General features: G+C 37.6%; 1 protein-coding gene across 1 annotated transcript in view; it reads left to right on the top strand.

Moving 5' to 3' along the window:
• Positions 1-15997, top strand: part of LOC126161743 (dolichyl-diphosphooligosaccharide--protein glycosyltransferase subunit 2) — a 45944-nt gene extending 29947 nt beyond the window's left edge. The window contains exons 6-13 of the mRNA XM_049917783.1: positions 3917-4089; positions 8314-8516; positions 8692-8901; positions 9271-9475; positions 12956-13150; positions 13244-13339; positions 15577-15652; positions 15735-15997. Of these exons, the coding sequence (XP_049773740.1) occupies positions 3917-4089; positions 8314-8516; positions 8692-8901; positions 9271-9475; positions 12956-13150; positions 13244-13339; positions 15577-15652; positions 15735-15877 (1301 nt within the window). The 3' untranslated portion in view covers positions 15878-15997. The remainder of the gene's footprint in view (positions 1-3916; positions 4090-8313; positions 8517-8691; positions 8902-9270; positions 9476-12955; positions 13151-13243; positions 13340-15576; positions 15653-15734) is intronic.
• Positions 15998-16274: the final 277 nt, after the last annotated feature.

Genomic DNA, 16274 nt, shown 5'->3' with positions numbered 1-16274 from the left:
AAATGTGGTGCTACAGAAGAATGCTGAAGATTAGATGAGTAGATCACATAACTAATGAAGAGGTATTGAATAGAGTTGGGGAGAAGAAGAGTGTGTGGCACAACTTGACTAGAAGAAGTGATCGATCGGTAGGACATGTTCTGAGGCATCAAGGGATCACCAATTTAGTACTGGAGGGCAGCGTGGAGGGTAAAAGCATGGAGGGAGACAAAGAGATGAATACACTAAGCAGATTCAGAAGGATGTAGGCTGCAGTAGGTACTGGGAGATAGAGTAGCACGGAGAGCTGAGTTTGTGCAGCAACTGCAGTTCAGTAGTGGATTTTCAATTATGGTTTCGTTAGTGTGTCAGTTCTGTGTCAAATGGTATCAGTGAACATTGGATTCTGCAAGTTTTGATATTTGATCCATTTGTCAATGAGTTTGTAATACTGTAGTTAATAGGTAGGTTCTGCACCAGTGAATGACCATAAATTGCTTTTTTAAAAAAACGATGTAGCATCAAAATTCCTTGGTTAAGTATGTTATTGCAAATTTTCAGAATGATTTGAACTAGTCTATAATTTTATTCCTATGTTCAAGTTTGGCGTGCTTACAGTATTTATGATTTTGAATTAACCCTTTGACTGCTGAAGGCACACCACCAGCTTGGCGCGCTGGGGTGCCGCAGCCTGCAGCATAATCTGTCTACCTGTGCTGCGTGCCTCTCTCTCGGAGCTGCCGCTGGGACCGGATCGGCCTGCGCTGCTCAACCCGCCCTGTGCTGAATATTTCTCGACTGAGTATGGTTCGCGCAGAGCCAGCGTGAATTTTTGGCGACTTTGAGCTGTAATATCTAGGGCAATAGTTTTTGTTAAGAAATAAAATTTGACCATCTTGTAGAACTTTATGCGTTCTCTTAAGAATAATAATGAAAAGAATTTTACGAGCCATATTGAGCCAGAACATTGTGGATGAATTGGCCAAAAAAATAGGCACCCAAAAAAATTTCGGGCTTCTTGCATCTCCTGAACTAATGCTGTGATGAATGTGAAACTTGGTATGTAGTAACCTAACAACAAAAGGTTCTGAAATATACAGTTTCATGTCCATAGCACTTTTCTGTACTGAATGAATTAAGCACAAAATTGAAGATTTTGCAAAAACGTCAATGTGGTTTTTTCGTTAAGATTTTGCTAAAAAAAACTATGCTCTATAAAACACATCAAGCTGTGCAACTGGAATGAAAGTTGGGTGCGAAAATCAGGCCCAAAAACAATGTAAACTTGGGGTCACCATGTCTAGTAGTGTGAACGCATGATGAAAATGAAATTTAGTGCAATAGATGGACTGCACAATGATGAGTAATAAAAGTTTTTATTCCCTTACTGTTTTCCAATAATCTACAAAATAGTTGAAAAGATGTTGATTTTTATGAAAAGATGAAAGCAGGGTGTATTCGATACTTCTTTTTCAAATACAGTTTTCTATTAATGCTTCAAAGCCAGTCTCATTTGAACAACGAATTTTAAGCCCCCAACCCTCCCCAGAGCAATGAGTTTAATTTTCAGCGTTGGCTAACAACAGAGGCAAAGTAGCAAGAAAAATCACACTGAGAAAAGAGTTTTAACTTTGGCATGTTGTTTCTTGTTGATCAAAGGCGTTTAAATAAGTTCTGGAAAACACATTTCGTACAAGTAGACAGTGTGTGATCTAAATTTGTACTAGTAAGGATAAAAGAATATAACTGTCCATGTTGTGTGTTAATAATTTAAATGTATCATATGCACATTAATGCATGGGTTTTATTATAATGGTGCAATGTACTCGGCGTAATTACATTTGCCAGATATTGCACCATTTCAATCACCAAGTTCGTTCATTTGAAGTAGTCTGGCTTCGTTTGAATATTTTTACACCTGTTGCATATATTTCCCATCCTTTTCCGTCCGGTCTTTGGACTGGCACTGGCGAAGTTAAAAATAGATTTGTATTTTCTTTACATTTTTCCCTTTTTTTTTAGTAATTCATTCAGAAGCATCGATAATTTTCTCAGATTTAGTTCCCAATGATTAGTAATGCTTCTTTGTATGATAAGTCTCAAAGCAGGGTGCAACGCATAATGTAACGTTGCAAGTTTTGCTTTGGTATCTAGTTTCCCGGTGCACTTTCTGTTCCATGCAAACCACACATCTGCGCATTAGCGCACTTTTCTGCGAATGTTCACTCATGATAATAGCCGGAAAATGTCTCCCTGTGAATCGCAGATGATTCTCGCCATCTTAGCGCCTTCCCCTACCAGCTTTTCTCCATTCTGTAGCATATTTTTCTGCAATCTCCCTTATGAGAGAAAGGTGAAACTCCGCGAGTGCCATGTTTTGCCTTGTTTCTGGCCGGTGGAGAGCATGAGCATTTAGAACGCACAAATCCATAATGTGAAAAAATTATTTCTTGTACCATTTCACAGTTTTACGCACTAATCCCACTGGGCTGAGTAACATGTCACAACGGTCAGCTGCACCCGTACTTGAATTGTAATCTACAATACATTGTGTTTACAATAAAATCTAAAATATACCGACTCTGACTGTGTCTTTATTACTCTGACTGTGCCTTTATTACTCTGACTGTGCCTTTATTACTCTGACTGTGCCTTTATTACTCTGACTGTGCCTTTATTACTCTGACTGTGCCTTTATTACTCTGACTGTGCCTTTATTACTCTGACTGTGCCTTTATTACTCTGACTGTGCCTTTATTACTCTGACTGTGCCTTTATTACTCTGACTGTGCCTTTATTACTCTGACTGTGCCTTTATTACTCTGACTGTGCCTTTATTACTCTGACTGTGCCTTTATTACTCTGACTGTGCCTTTATTACTCTGACTGTGCCTTTATTACTCTGACTGTGCCTTTATTACTCTGACTGTGCCTTTATTACTCTGACTGTGCCTTTATTACTCTGACTGTGCCTTTATTACTCTGACTGTGCCTTTATTACGAATCTACTTCGCTTAGTTCGAATAAATTGCGTAAAAGATAATCGTCATTTGAACAGTAAGACACTTACGAAACTTCTTATGAACTTTGTCAACATCGTCCTAATTTTAAATAGACTGTCGCCTCTGGTACTCGCAGAATTATCACTGAAGTGTAACATTCTCAGAAGTAGTAAAAAATGGTCTCGGGACATAACTTCGCTGAAAACAGGTGTGTTCAAAAGTGTGTCTCTGGACCAATAATTACTTAGTTTTAACTTCTTAACTTGCGCCATTAGAAGGCAAACAGCAAGAAACAATACATTTCCTCAAATCCAGTCTCTTTCCATTTTGACAGTCGAGAATTCGCAGATTCTGTAGTATTTTCTCTGGTGTAAACGTAAAAACAATTTGTTTCGTCAGCAATAAATTGCAACAGTTCTTCAGACATAAATATCACAAAAAATGAAAGAATGCTTGGGTCAGTATCTAATTGACATTTGGGCTAAGTCGAATTCTGCAAAGAGTGAACACAGCAACAAAGATATATGCACTCTCGAACTACACAGTCAAACCACTGAACAGCTACTAGAAGAGTGGAGCGGAAAGACGGCTGTGCGTGTATACACGCCTGTAGCACTCGGGTAGCTGTGACTCGGTGCTCCTAAACTTGTACCTAGTGGTGGGAAGGCCAGTGGTGTGGGACGCATAAACATGTCCTTAGCGCTGTAGGGAAGACCCAAGGCTGTATACACGTCAGGCGCACCAGGGGAATGGCGAGGCATGACGAGTTAACACGTCAGCAGCAATCAAAGGGTTAAATCTTTAACTAAACAGTATTTTCTTTTCTGCTTGCGTGTATTTATTTACCTGCATTACATTGTAAATCTTACATGTAGCTTTGGTTATTCATTACAACTTTGTTTCAGCTTTGGTTATTCATTACAACTTTGTTTCAGCTTTGCTGGTTAATGGAGCTTACAAACTTGCTGGTACCATCAATAAGCCACCACCAATTACAGGAGATCAAGCTGTGAAGTTTGCCAATTATTTCCTAAGTCGACGCTCAGTCCAAACTCCAAAAGGGGCATACAGCTTATTAGAAGTTCTTAATACTCTTACAAATAACAAGGTGTGTTTGTCAGAGTTAGTCTGAGAACTGATTTTTAAGTATAAAGCTAAGATAAGGTATGAGGGGCAAGAAGTAACACCGTGTATGTGAAGGGTTAATATGAAAAAATCTGTTGTTCATGAGGATACATAATCTTATTTAATTATGGCTTAGTTGTTTGAATCAACAAAATTTATCTGATTGGTTTCTAGGATTGAAGATGCAAGATAAATACTGTTTGCAGTGAACTCATGGCTGTTCTCCAGATTTCTTCCATAGAAAGGGTGCTCAGGCTTAAAATGGTCATAATTGAATTTTGTAGATCTGAAAGTAGTGGATCAATGGAAGTAACTGTGTTGTACTTTTTGTTTCTCCTTGTGTACAATTGTTCAAAGAAGTTACAGGAATGTGGCAGGGTGATGTATTGAACAATTCAGAATGATATTTTGACATGTGAACACCCTGTCATTTCCAAGCTGAAAATGTAACGAGTTAGTGCTGTGAAAGGAAATTTAACTTCAGTTTGGAGGTTGTATGCTGAAAGAAAACACATGCACGCACAGTGTAAACATTAATGCCACCATGCAACTAAAGATGACCCATGCCAGAAGTTATCAGTAGTAAATATTAATTACCAGTGAGTGAGGTAGCACTAACTCTGTCCCTCTATTATTTGACGAGATAGAGAATAGCTTGAAGTGCATATCAGAACCTCCTTATTGCCACTGGTCCTTTGTGGTCGCAATAGCCTGACCAATGTATGATACGACACAACTGCAAGGGATTCGGTAGACGCCCACCATATGCACACAAAGATCATCCTTTTGCAGACCCCTAAGGGCCCTGATCTTAGATGGCATAAAGAAATACATTTTACATTGTGTTTCTGCAGAATTTGACTGATTCTTTGGAAATGCTTCCTACAGAAGACAAAAATGCCGTAGAGTTTGGTGCCACCTTATCACTCACCCAGTGCACGGTTGGCACATTGGCTTCCTATAAACTGCAGGGCCCAACATTGTCTTTTGTTCCTCCCACCCTGCAAGCTCCAGGACACTTTTTGAAATAATCCATAAACAGATTGGCAATAATAGGTGACAAGGGTACCCATTCACACCTCCATCTGTCTGTTTATAGAACTGGTCATGTGCCTATAAATTGTGCAATGATTTTGCTGTACAGGCAGTGGTTGTATTTAATGTCACTGTATGTGGGCTGCATATGTAGGATCCTTTCCAGAAAGAAAAGTGGAACAACATGTTTCAGGTCCCCCCCTTCTCCAGAAGACATAATTTAATAACCTATATTGATGACTGCATCTGAGGAATGTATTGTTGTTGATTTAACCCTGCTGTTCTGTTCGGGTCTATATGACCCGAAACGAATATGAACGTTATTTTACATTATGTAAATACCAATATATATTTATGAAACTTTGTGACTTTGTCTGAAAATGGATGAGCAGCATGTGTTTTAAAAGGTTTTAAAAAAGTTTAAGAAGTTTGGGCTTCAACTGTAATAGTTGCATATGTAATGTTCGGGTCATAATGACCCGACACAAATATGTTTAGTGTAACTCGTATTTATTTCTAAAATCTGGAAATGGCGAAAATTATTTTTGTTGTGTTGTGTGGGAATAGTGACTGCATCATTCCAACTTACTCTCAACAATCACCTAAAGCTCCATGCGTTCACAACAATGGGCTTGTTTGTTGCTTTCCCCAGGAAATAATAATTGGCAGTTCTCAATAATTGGAATGCTTTGTTTCTGCCCAGTTTGACTTGTGACACCATGGCGATGAGACCATTGAATGATCGTGAGTTGGAAGAAATAGTAAATGCCTCACCAGATGAAGGATCACTTTCTGAGTTTGAAGATCACATCAGCAATGCATCTGAAAGCGAGTGTTCCGATGACAGTTACGACAGTCCACAGCCCATACAAAATAGTGTAGAGACTTTTCTTTCTAAAAATGGGAATATAGAATGGCAGTTGCATCCACCAGCACAACATGGTCGCCTACCAGCTTCGAACATCATCAAGAGTACCCCAGGAGTTACCAGGTATGCAGTCAGCAGAATATCTGATGTAAAATGTTCATTTGAAGCAGTATTTCACACAGCGCTTCAAAATGAAATAATAGAGATGACAAATATTGAAGGGCAGCGAGTTTATGGTGAACAGTGGACAGATATTGATGGTTCTGTTTTCCATGCATACTTAGGACTCTTACTCCTAGCGGGTGTATATCGATCTCATGGGGAGTCTACAAAAAGTTTGTGGGATAAAGATACTGGGCGAAACATATTTCGAGCAACCATGTCTCATGAAACATTCTGTAAGATATCACGTGTCCTGCGATTTGACAAGAAATCTACTAGAGAGGAAAGACGACGTACTGACAAACTTGCCGCAATTCGTAGTATTTGGGAGAAGTGGGTAGAGGTCCTTCCTCAACTGTATAATCCAGGAGAAAATGTTACTGTTGACGAGCAGTTAGTAGCATTTAGAGGTCGCTGTCCATTCAAGCAGTATATCCCAAGTAAACCGGCAAAATATGGGATCAAAATATGGACCATGTGTGACAGCAAAACTTCATACGTACTGAAAGCCCAAATTTATACAGGAAAGGTGAGTGGAGCGGCACCAGAAAGAAATCAGGGAATGAGGGTGGTATCTGATCTCACTTCTGAGTTACGTGGTCAGAATATCACGTGTGACAACTTTTTTACGTCGTACAATTTGGGGCAGCTGCTTCTGAAAAGGAAATTGACTATGTTGGGAACTATACGGAAAAATAAGCCGGAGCTTCCACACAAAATGACCAACAAGGAGGTACACAGCTCTTCATTTTACTTCACAAATGACACTACTGTGGTTAATTATATTCCTAAGAGACACAAGAATGTTGTACTTATGAGCACTCTCCACCATGATGCGGAAATCAGTGACAGGGCTGATAAGAAGCCAAAAATGATTTTGGACTATAATTCAACCAAAGGTGCTGTAGACACGCTTGATCAGTTATTAGGTACATATACATGCAAACGAAAAAGTAATAGGTGGCCAATGATAGTTTTCTACAATATTCTTGATGTTTCTGCTTATAATGCATACGTTTTGTGGATTTCGGTTGACCCTAATTGGAATGCAAGCAAATTGACTAGAAGGAGAATATTCTTGGAGGAACTTGGAAAGTCACTGATAAAAGAACATATTGCATCAAGAACGCATTTCCCAAGAACAGAAGATTCTTTGAGAATGGTCACAAGCATCCAAAACCCGAATGATGTGGGTGGTGTGTCAGAATCGGTAACAACAAGAAAATCTACAAAACGTGCACGCTGTAAGTTCTGTCCATCAAGTAATGACAATAAAACAAACATGGTGTGTGGAAAATGTAGTAAACATATTTGCAAGAAACATGTAACCTACTTGTGTCCACAGTGCAAGCAGTAAGAAAAGAACTGTAGTATTTTATAAGATGATTGTATTGAAAATTCTGTTGTTTCAAATTTATGTGAATACTTGTGCCTAAACTACAATCAGTAAGAAGAGAGGATTCTAAAGTTGTAGTGCTTTCTATGTTGGAATGTAATAAAAAAACTGTAGTGTGTTCTGTACTGTAGTGTGCTCTAAGATGAATATCTGTAATGACAACTGTCTGTTGTTAGAAAATGTCAATACTTACGTCTAAACTGTCAACAATAAGAATAGAAGTATGGAAAAACTGTAGTGCTTTCTAAGTTGAATGCCTGTAATGGAAACTGTCTGTTGTTTCAAATTTATGTGCATATTTAAATGAAAAATATCCCTCAATAAAGTTGTATGCATTGTTATTATTATTATTATTACCATTATTATTATTATTATTATTATTATTATTATTACTAACAAGGTACTGGAATAGAACAACAATGTCGATAGCTAAAACTGTACCAAAATTTATGTTTCTAAAGCATTTTGATATGTCGGGTCATATTGACCCGAACAGTATATATGTCAAGTAAAAGTGAACAGAACAGCAGGGTTAATTGCTTTGTTCAGTTTTATTGACTTTAAATTCCTATGAACTACAGTAATTGTGTTATTCATTTGTTGTTACATTTCAATATGATGTACTTTGAAAACTTTCGTTCTTCTGAATATCATTGACAGAAATGAACATGGACTGACAAAATTTTATTTCTATAAATAGTACTTCATAATCACTTACAGAAACTAACTTCCAATTTTATTTGTAGTTCCATTTACCAGTGGCAATTACTTTGGCAAGCCCACCAGCTGTTTCTTCGGATCAGCCAAAGGTTTCTGTTAAAGTGAGCAATCTTCTGGGGAAGCCTTTAAGTTCAGATCCACTTTCAGTGACTGCTGAGAGTGCCACAAGAGTTGGTGATGAAGTAGTTGTACTCTCCAAAAAAAAATTTGAACAATCAGCAAGTGACAGGTATTTTTTACGTTTTTGTTCATAGTTTCACCTCATGATAATAAATTTCACATACACACCATTGACTTTGACATTTTGTTTAAGTAGTCTAATTCTGTTTCTAAGATGCTTTATATACGTTGGACAATAATCAACATAAATTAATAAGGAAAGTTCATTTTAATTTTTTGTACAGGACTATGTATTCATTAAATTTGATGGAAGTTAAACCAGAGCGAGGACTGTACAAGCTTACAGTTAGTGCAGCATTAGCAAAACCTGATCCACGTCTGGTTGGAAATGTTGGAGCCTCTCTCACAATAAAAGTCATGTGTGCAGTAGCTGTTGAAAATGTTGAAATAGGCACTGCTGATGCAGATCAAACCACACAACCAAAGTTAACAAAGTGAGTACCATTCATAGTGTTCCGTATTGTCCCAATAATTTTACTGCCTTGTTTGGTAACACTGCAGCTATACGGTTGGGACAGAGAAACTTGATAAGCAGTGCACATTCTTTGCAAAGAAGGTTGTTGCACAGCATGATCAGACAGAACTTAAATGCTATTTTAGATGGGCCTAGAATATTTTTGCTGTCTATATTTGATTTCTTTATCTTAAAATTTTTCTTCTTGGTGTGCTAAAACAACAGTATTTATGTGTCATTGTTGTATTCGCTTAATAAATTGTGCTCCAGATCACTGGTTCTTTATTTTCCTGCCCTTAAATACTGATAATTTATTACAGTGAACTGAATGTGAATTTTATACTTTCAGAGTATTGTTCCCAAACCAGTTAGCAACAACAATTGAAGCAGATTCTCTTCAGAAGCTTATTATGAAATTTACTCTGAAGGACAAAACTACTAATAAACTAATGACAGTACACCAAGCATTTGTCAGATTATATAAAAAGGATACCAACCAAGAAATAATATTTGTAGCTGAACCTGATACTTCAAAAACCTATAAATTTGATATGGTGAGTTATTGTTTCACTTTTAAAATCCACAGTGTGTGAATAAAAATAAAAAAATTTAAAAAAAATCTTGTTTAATAGGTGAGGTGTAGGTAGTAGAGATGTAAGTCGGAGCTTCCAGGTAAAATTTTTTATTTGGATAACAGCAAAAAATTGGTTGTAAAATTTGCAGTGTTTGGGGTTGGAGTATGTAGGCTCAGATTGATTTATAAATTGAGAGTTGGCAGACACAACATTGATGTTATTCAGTTAAAAACACCTGTCTGTTTACATAAGGAATATTAATTTGTTAGAGTTGTCTTCTCCCTTAAAATAAGAGATTCTTTCTTAATAAAATCCGAAGGAATATAGTTTTTTTTTTGTGTTCGAGGGTGCTTATAATGAACATGGTATTCATTTGGAATGATAATAGCACATTCCCAGTGTATCATTGTATTTCCTTTGTGGTTCATCTCCCTTTCATAAAGATGCTGCAACCTTTCCATAGCATTAGCAGGGTAATTCTGAAGCTGATAACTTTTAAGGTGTTGCACCATGTTCACATGGCAGCCAAAAGTGTATCTTACATCCTGGGACAGAGTAGATGACATATTTATAACCTCAAAATATCTAATATTTGTCTCACCAGATTTCCTCAATAAGTGCTGTTTTATGAAGTTAAGGTAGTGCATACTATATGCTAAATAATACTTGTACTATGTTAAAACAGTTGATGTGACTGCAGAAAAATCTAATCACGATTGATGGATGAGATATAGATCACCATACATAACAGCATTCACGAGGATGGTGTTAGTAATTTTCGAAAGTTTATTAATAGTCTGCATCATCAAATCGACAAAGAATTTATAGGTTTAACAATCTGTGCATTTGTGTAATGGAACACAGTTGAGTTCTAATAGCTAGATGGAATGTTAATTTGTGGTAGCTAATGTCTTTTACTTAAAGGCAAATATCTAAAGCTGAGGGGCAGAGGCCACCAGATAATCCCAAAAATCTATTGGCTAAATTGAATTTGTCCCAAGACATGGGTGGACATGGTTCTTTCTAGGACCCTCCAGTTGTAATATTGGATCTGATATCAAGATATCCTCATTCTAGAATATTTCTAAAGTGTGTGGGACTCATGACAAATAGCATGAACAGGGGGTATTGAATGTACAAAGGGGTACCCAAAAGAAACTAGAGTAACATTGCCAAAAGCGGAGCCTGTGTTTTAAGTATTTCTCCCACTAAGCTTCTATAGCGTAACTCATTGCCATTTGTGCTGCTAGGTGTTTGTTGTGCAACTCGTTGCCAGTTCAGTGCCACCTGTGTTGTTGACCTGGCTTGTTCTTTTCCTCTGCTGTGATTGTTTTTGCCAGTGCTGTTTTGTTTTTGTTTCGTTCTTTATGATAGCAAGTTTTAGTGAACAGTGTGCAGCTGTGAAATTTTGTTTTCTACTTGGTAAAAAATTCTGCTGAACCTGTTTCAGTGTTGAAAACAGCTTACCAAGATGACATCAAGGGAAAACTCAAGTGTAGGAGTGGTTTGTTCAGTTTTGAAAATGGTGGCGTGTTGATTGATGACGCAACTCATTCTGGACATCCATCAACTGCCCGAATTGATGAAAATATTGAAAAATTTCAAGAGCTTGTGCTCCCAGACTGTTGACGGACAATTGATCAACTGTCAGTGAATAGGGATTACAATATTCTTCAACTGCACTCACAGCCATCACCTTACTCCCCTGACCCCTCCTGTGCGACTTCTTATTTCCACGCATGAAAAGGGTCATGAAAGGACACAGATTTGAGAGTATTGAAAAGTCAAGGAAAAAATGAGGGAGGAACTAGCAGCCATTTCTAAAGATGACTGTAAATACCGTATTTACTCGAATCTAAGCCGCACCTAAAAAATGAGACTTGAAATAAAGAGAAAAAAAATTTTCCGAATCTAAGCCGCACCTGAAATTTGAGACTCGAAATTCAAGGGGAGAGAAAAGTTTTATGCCGCACCTCCAAATCTAAACAAAGTTGGTCCATTGTAATACGAGACACAATTTAGGTTGAATGAATGACTAGGTTGAATGAATGACTAGGTTGAATGAGTGACTAGGTTGAATGAGTGACTAGGTTGAATGAGTGACTAGGTTGAATGAATTATACAGCTACAGTAGTATGCTTCGAGTCGTAAGCTTAGCAGTTAAGCTTTATCAGGTAGCCATTGCTATGCGTCATGCGCTCCATCCGTATTTATATGGGTACCCTTCCTTTTTCACGTGCTTCGTCTGGTTTGAATTGATTGCTTATTTTTCTTTGATCTGATAAGTGCCGTTTTCTATGTTATAGGTGTTTACGTCACTCTAAGCTGAAAATGCATTACTGTACTGTGAGAGGACTAGTCTCATTACCGAAACAATGGCAAGAGACTGCTATTTGTTGTTACTTACACTGCTGCTTTCTTTGATATTAATCAACAAGAACCAAATAATACACTGCGTATGATAGATGATGTTCTGAATGAGAGTTTAGCGAAAATTTTTCTCCGTTTGAAAATCTTTGCAGGCGCCTCTTTAGTGCATTACATTCTGCACAGAAATTAGTCATCATTAGAGTCATCTTAGATTTAAAAATCTAGTCAATTGCTGTGCTTCATTTATGACTATCACTATTAGGCATAAGAATAATACAAATATAAACATGACATGATATGTATATTCTTCCGCGTGTGCTGTTGTCTCACTCTAGTTTCGTAGTTTATTAGGCAGACAGGATTTAAATGAGACAGCAGCAAACACGAAACAATACATGGCAAAATGTTTATATTCGTATTATTCTTATGGTGAAGAGAATACTGCATGTAATTCACAATTCATAGAAGTTCCTATTTATTTATTTTATTTCAGAACGTAGAGTTGGCCATATTGACAAACATCTCAAACAGTCTTGCCTGTCGGTTTTTCGTAGTACATTGAAATGCTGCTACATACGAAGATGAACAATACGGAATTTGTATTTACTTCGTTGGATAATGTATGAAAATGCAGTTGTCGAAACTCGGGGCAGAGAACAAAAGCTCGTCTTCCACCTATTTTTAAATTTATTTACTGATGCAGAGGATTTGGTGCCAGTATTTATCTTTTTGCCTACAAAGCATGCCTGTGTAGCGCTACATATATTCGACGGCAGAAGTTAGTTGTGGCGGGACCCACCAACATTTTTCAGAACTTCCGCTTGCTTTGCACTCGATTCCAAGCCGCAGGCGGTTTTTTTGGATTACAAAAACCAGAAAAAAAGTGCGGCTTAGATTCGAGTAAATACGGTAGGTGTGGTCCCCTTGTGTGGTGTTGGAAGTGAAATTTAGTTCAATTGGTTTATTCTGAGACTTTGAAATAGCCATTAAAAAATTCAATAGTATCATCCATTGCAGGCCTAGTAAATAGTCTTCAGAGTAGTAGTGTTTTGTCATATTAGGAGTTGTAATATTACCTCTTATTTACAGGATGTTGGAGGTAAAGCTGCAGAATTTGGGCACAAGTCTGGAGTATACACTATTGAACTTATAATTGGTGATGCAGTTTTATCAAATTCATTTGCATGGACCCTTGGTTCTGTGAATTTGAAGTTTGCTGAACAAACTGCAGCTTTTGCGGGTGCTAAAGACCCATATTTGTATGCCATTAAACCAGAAATCAAGGTATTACTTCAAATGTATTTTATGTTTTGTTTATGAAATTTACATTCAGAACTGTTGTAAGTAACAAATGTTTTTCTTTGTTCCATCATTTAGCATCTATTCAGAGAACCTGAGCGGAGACCACCTGTTTTTGTTTCCAATCTATTCACCGGATTACTTTGTATACCAATATTGATATTATTAGGACTGGTGAGTAATAAATTTCCTTTGTTTGAAAAACTGGAGAATACTCTTCATTCTAGAGCGGTGTGCACATCAGGAGGCAGCTGTATGATTTATTTTTTTTTATTTTTTGGGGGGGGGGGGGGGTTGGAGGACTTGGTGTTGTTGCAAAGTGTGCTCTGTCCCATAAAACTCTCTCTCTCTCTCTCTCTCTCTCTCTCTCTCTCTCTCTCTCTCTCTCTCTCTGTCTCTCTCTGTGTGTGTGTGTGTGTGTGTGTGTGTGTGTGTGTGTGTGTGTGTGTGTGTGTGTGTAGTACAAAGATCGCTCTCGTAATGTGTGTGTAGTAACACTGATCCAGCAAGTGCTACTGACAGGTGCAGCATATTGGCCCTGTTATGTGCCAAATAAAGCAGTACACTGCGTTTGGTTGCCATATACTGCCCTATCACCTCCGTACGTATGTGTGCACTATATTATAAGGTATATATATTTTTAAGTCACATAATAGGTCATTTGTTCTGCATAGTTCAGCTCGGGTGGTTTCCTAAGTGTTACGGATACTTACCCATTGAAATTGATATAGTGGCAATTGTTTTGAACTTACTTTTCATGCTGCAATTTTGCAAGTGATGTTTTTGTTAGGTCTTCCGGTTTTTGCAGGCACATGTCCATATTGAGAATTAGATTCCTGGGGCAAAGAAGAACTACAGTATAACCCCCATTTCTATGTTCCCAGAATTAATGTTTTCATGTCATTTACGCCATTTTTTGTGATTACTGTCAAACTTCGCCACAGTGGATACACCGGTTCCCGTGAGATCACTGAAGTTAAGTGCTGTCGGGCGTGGTTGGCACTTGTATGGGTGACCATCCAGGCTGCCGTGCGCTGTTGCCATTTTTCGGGGTGCACTCAGCCTTGTGATGCCAATTGAGGAGCTACTCAACCGATTAGTAGCGGCTTTGGTCAAGAATGCCATCATAATGACCGGGAGAGCGGTGTGCTGACCCCACGCCCCTCCTATCCGCATCCTCCATGAGGATGACATGGTGGTCGGATGGTACCGGTAGGCCACTCGTGGCCTGAAGACGGAGTGCTTTTTTTAATGATTTACGCTTTATGAAAAAATGTTAATGGGAAAACACTGACATAACTGATGTTCCACTAGGCTGGCATGGCACTGGCCATCAAGTAGACCAACGTTACTTTAAGTTTTTTGACACCAAGGGGCTCTACTAAGCAGATCTGAACCAGGAACTGGGTAAAAGTTGAACAGTTTGTGCCTTACCTCCTGCTGCTACCAAACACTACCTGGCATGTTAGCTGATAGGAGTAACTAGGTTTTGTTTGAATAAAGGTATCGTGACCAATTCCAAACCATCTCTACTGTGCATGAACAGCTTCACGATTGTTGTGATTTTGTTTGTGTTGTTCGAACCATATTTAGTATGTTTTGTTGTTTGGCCACTTGTAGCTCTAGTTGACATATTTGCTGACTTTGCAGCTAGTGCAAATATTTACACAAGTATTTTTTGCGATGTTTCACGAACAATGTGAGTGATTGATTATGTGTGGTTTTTATGTAATTGAGGAGGCACAATACCTGATAATCAGAAAAAGATGATTACAGTGAAAGAGACTGAACACCACACATGCAGACACCACACGATATACTTACCTAAATATCTCAAAACAGAATGTAACTGGTGCAGTGTTTCATTATTTACGTGATGAATGACTGTTGCAGTCTTTCAAAAAACATCGATTATGGTGTATGAAATGAAGTCAAACATTTCTACATCCCCATAGTTACCAGTTACGTCGGCAGATTTTATTAGATAATAGATAAGCCCCTGACAAGTACTTTGATGCCTGTTATGAAAAATGCAAGGAGGGATCCTGTATGTAACTTTTAATGCTTCCCCTAGTCCCTTTAAAAGTGTAAAAGTGAGGTTTCACTGTATTTTTGCCTGTTTCTTCTTCCATTTTACTTATTCGGAAACATGCGTTTTGGAAAAGGGAAAGTGTTGTTATTTAAGAAAGTCATAATTAACTAATGAATTTTTTATGTGAAGAATTGTTTTACAGCCCCAGAACAATAGTGCCATATCCTGATTGGATCATTTTATTGTGATGTTACAAAAAAAAACTTTCGTTCTTCTGATGAGAGTGATGTGAATACATATACACTGAATAAACAGATTATATTTTTACATGTCTTTGATTTTTCTTATGTGCCAGCATTAATTGATTTACTTGTTTCAGTGGTTGAAAATAGGTGTCAACATATCAAACTTTCCGTTTTCTCTTAGTGCAATTGGTTTCCACTTGGGATTAGGTGGTAGGTATTTTCATTTCTGTGGCACAATATACAGTTTTTAACAGTGTAAAGAAAGAATTAATTGCCATTGTGTTTATTCCAGGAATTTTTGCATTATTTGGAATATTCTGGCTCCAGCTCAACATGTTCCAGACTGTTAAATACCTTCTTGGAATTGGTGTCGTCACATTTTTGTGTGGCAATAAATTATTATCAAAGATTGCAAGTGAACGTAAACATCGGTAGAATAGTTATTGAGCTTTCTGCGCAATTGCATTTTGTTGTGATAGTGAATGAGAAGACTTTTGCATTTTGTTGTGACAGTGTATGAGAAGACTTTTGAGTTAAATAAATTTGTTTTCTAAACATTCGACTTAAATTTATTATTTACACTTCCTGTATCTCTCTCTCTCTCTCTCTCTCTCTCTCTCTCTCTCTCTCTCTCTCTCTCGTGCGAAATACTGTCCATCCATTCTATATGGAACAAAATACATTGAAGATAAAAGCAGTGAATCATCGTAAAATCGATAAAATGCACCTATTGAAAACCCAGTGCACAATTTTCATGCTACATGTTATGTGATTTTATTTTTTTCCAATTTATTGGGAGTTTTAATAGCTAGAAACCTAGTATGTAGCAGGA

This window comes from Schistocerca cancellata, chromosome 2 (assembly GCF_023864275.1).
Source record: "Schistocerca cancellata isolate TAMUIC-IGC-003103 chromosome 2, iqSchCanc2.1, whole genome shotgun sequence".
Classification (NCBI taxonomy): Eukaryota; Metazoa; Arthropoda; class Insecta; order Orthoptera; family Acrididae; genus Schistocerca; species Schistocerca cancellata.
Note: the sequence above shows the minus strand (reverse complement) of the source record. Positions and strands in the feature narration are given on the sequence as shown.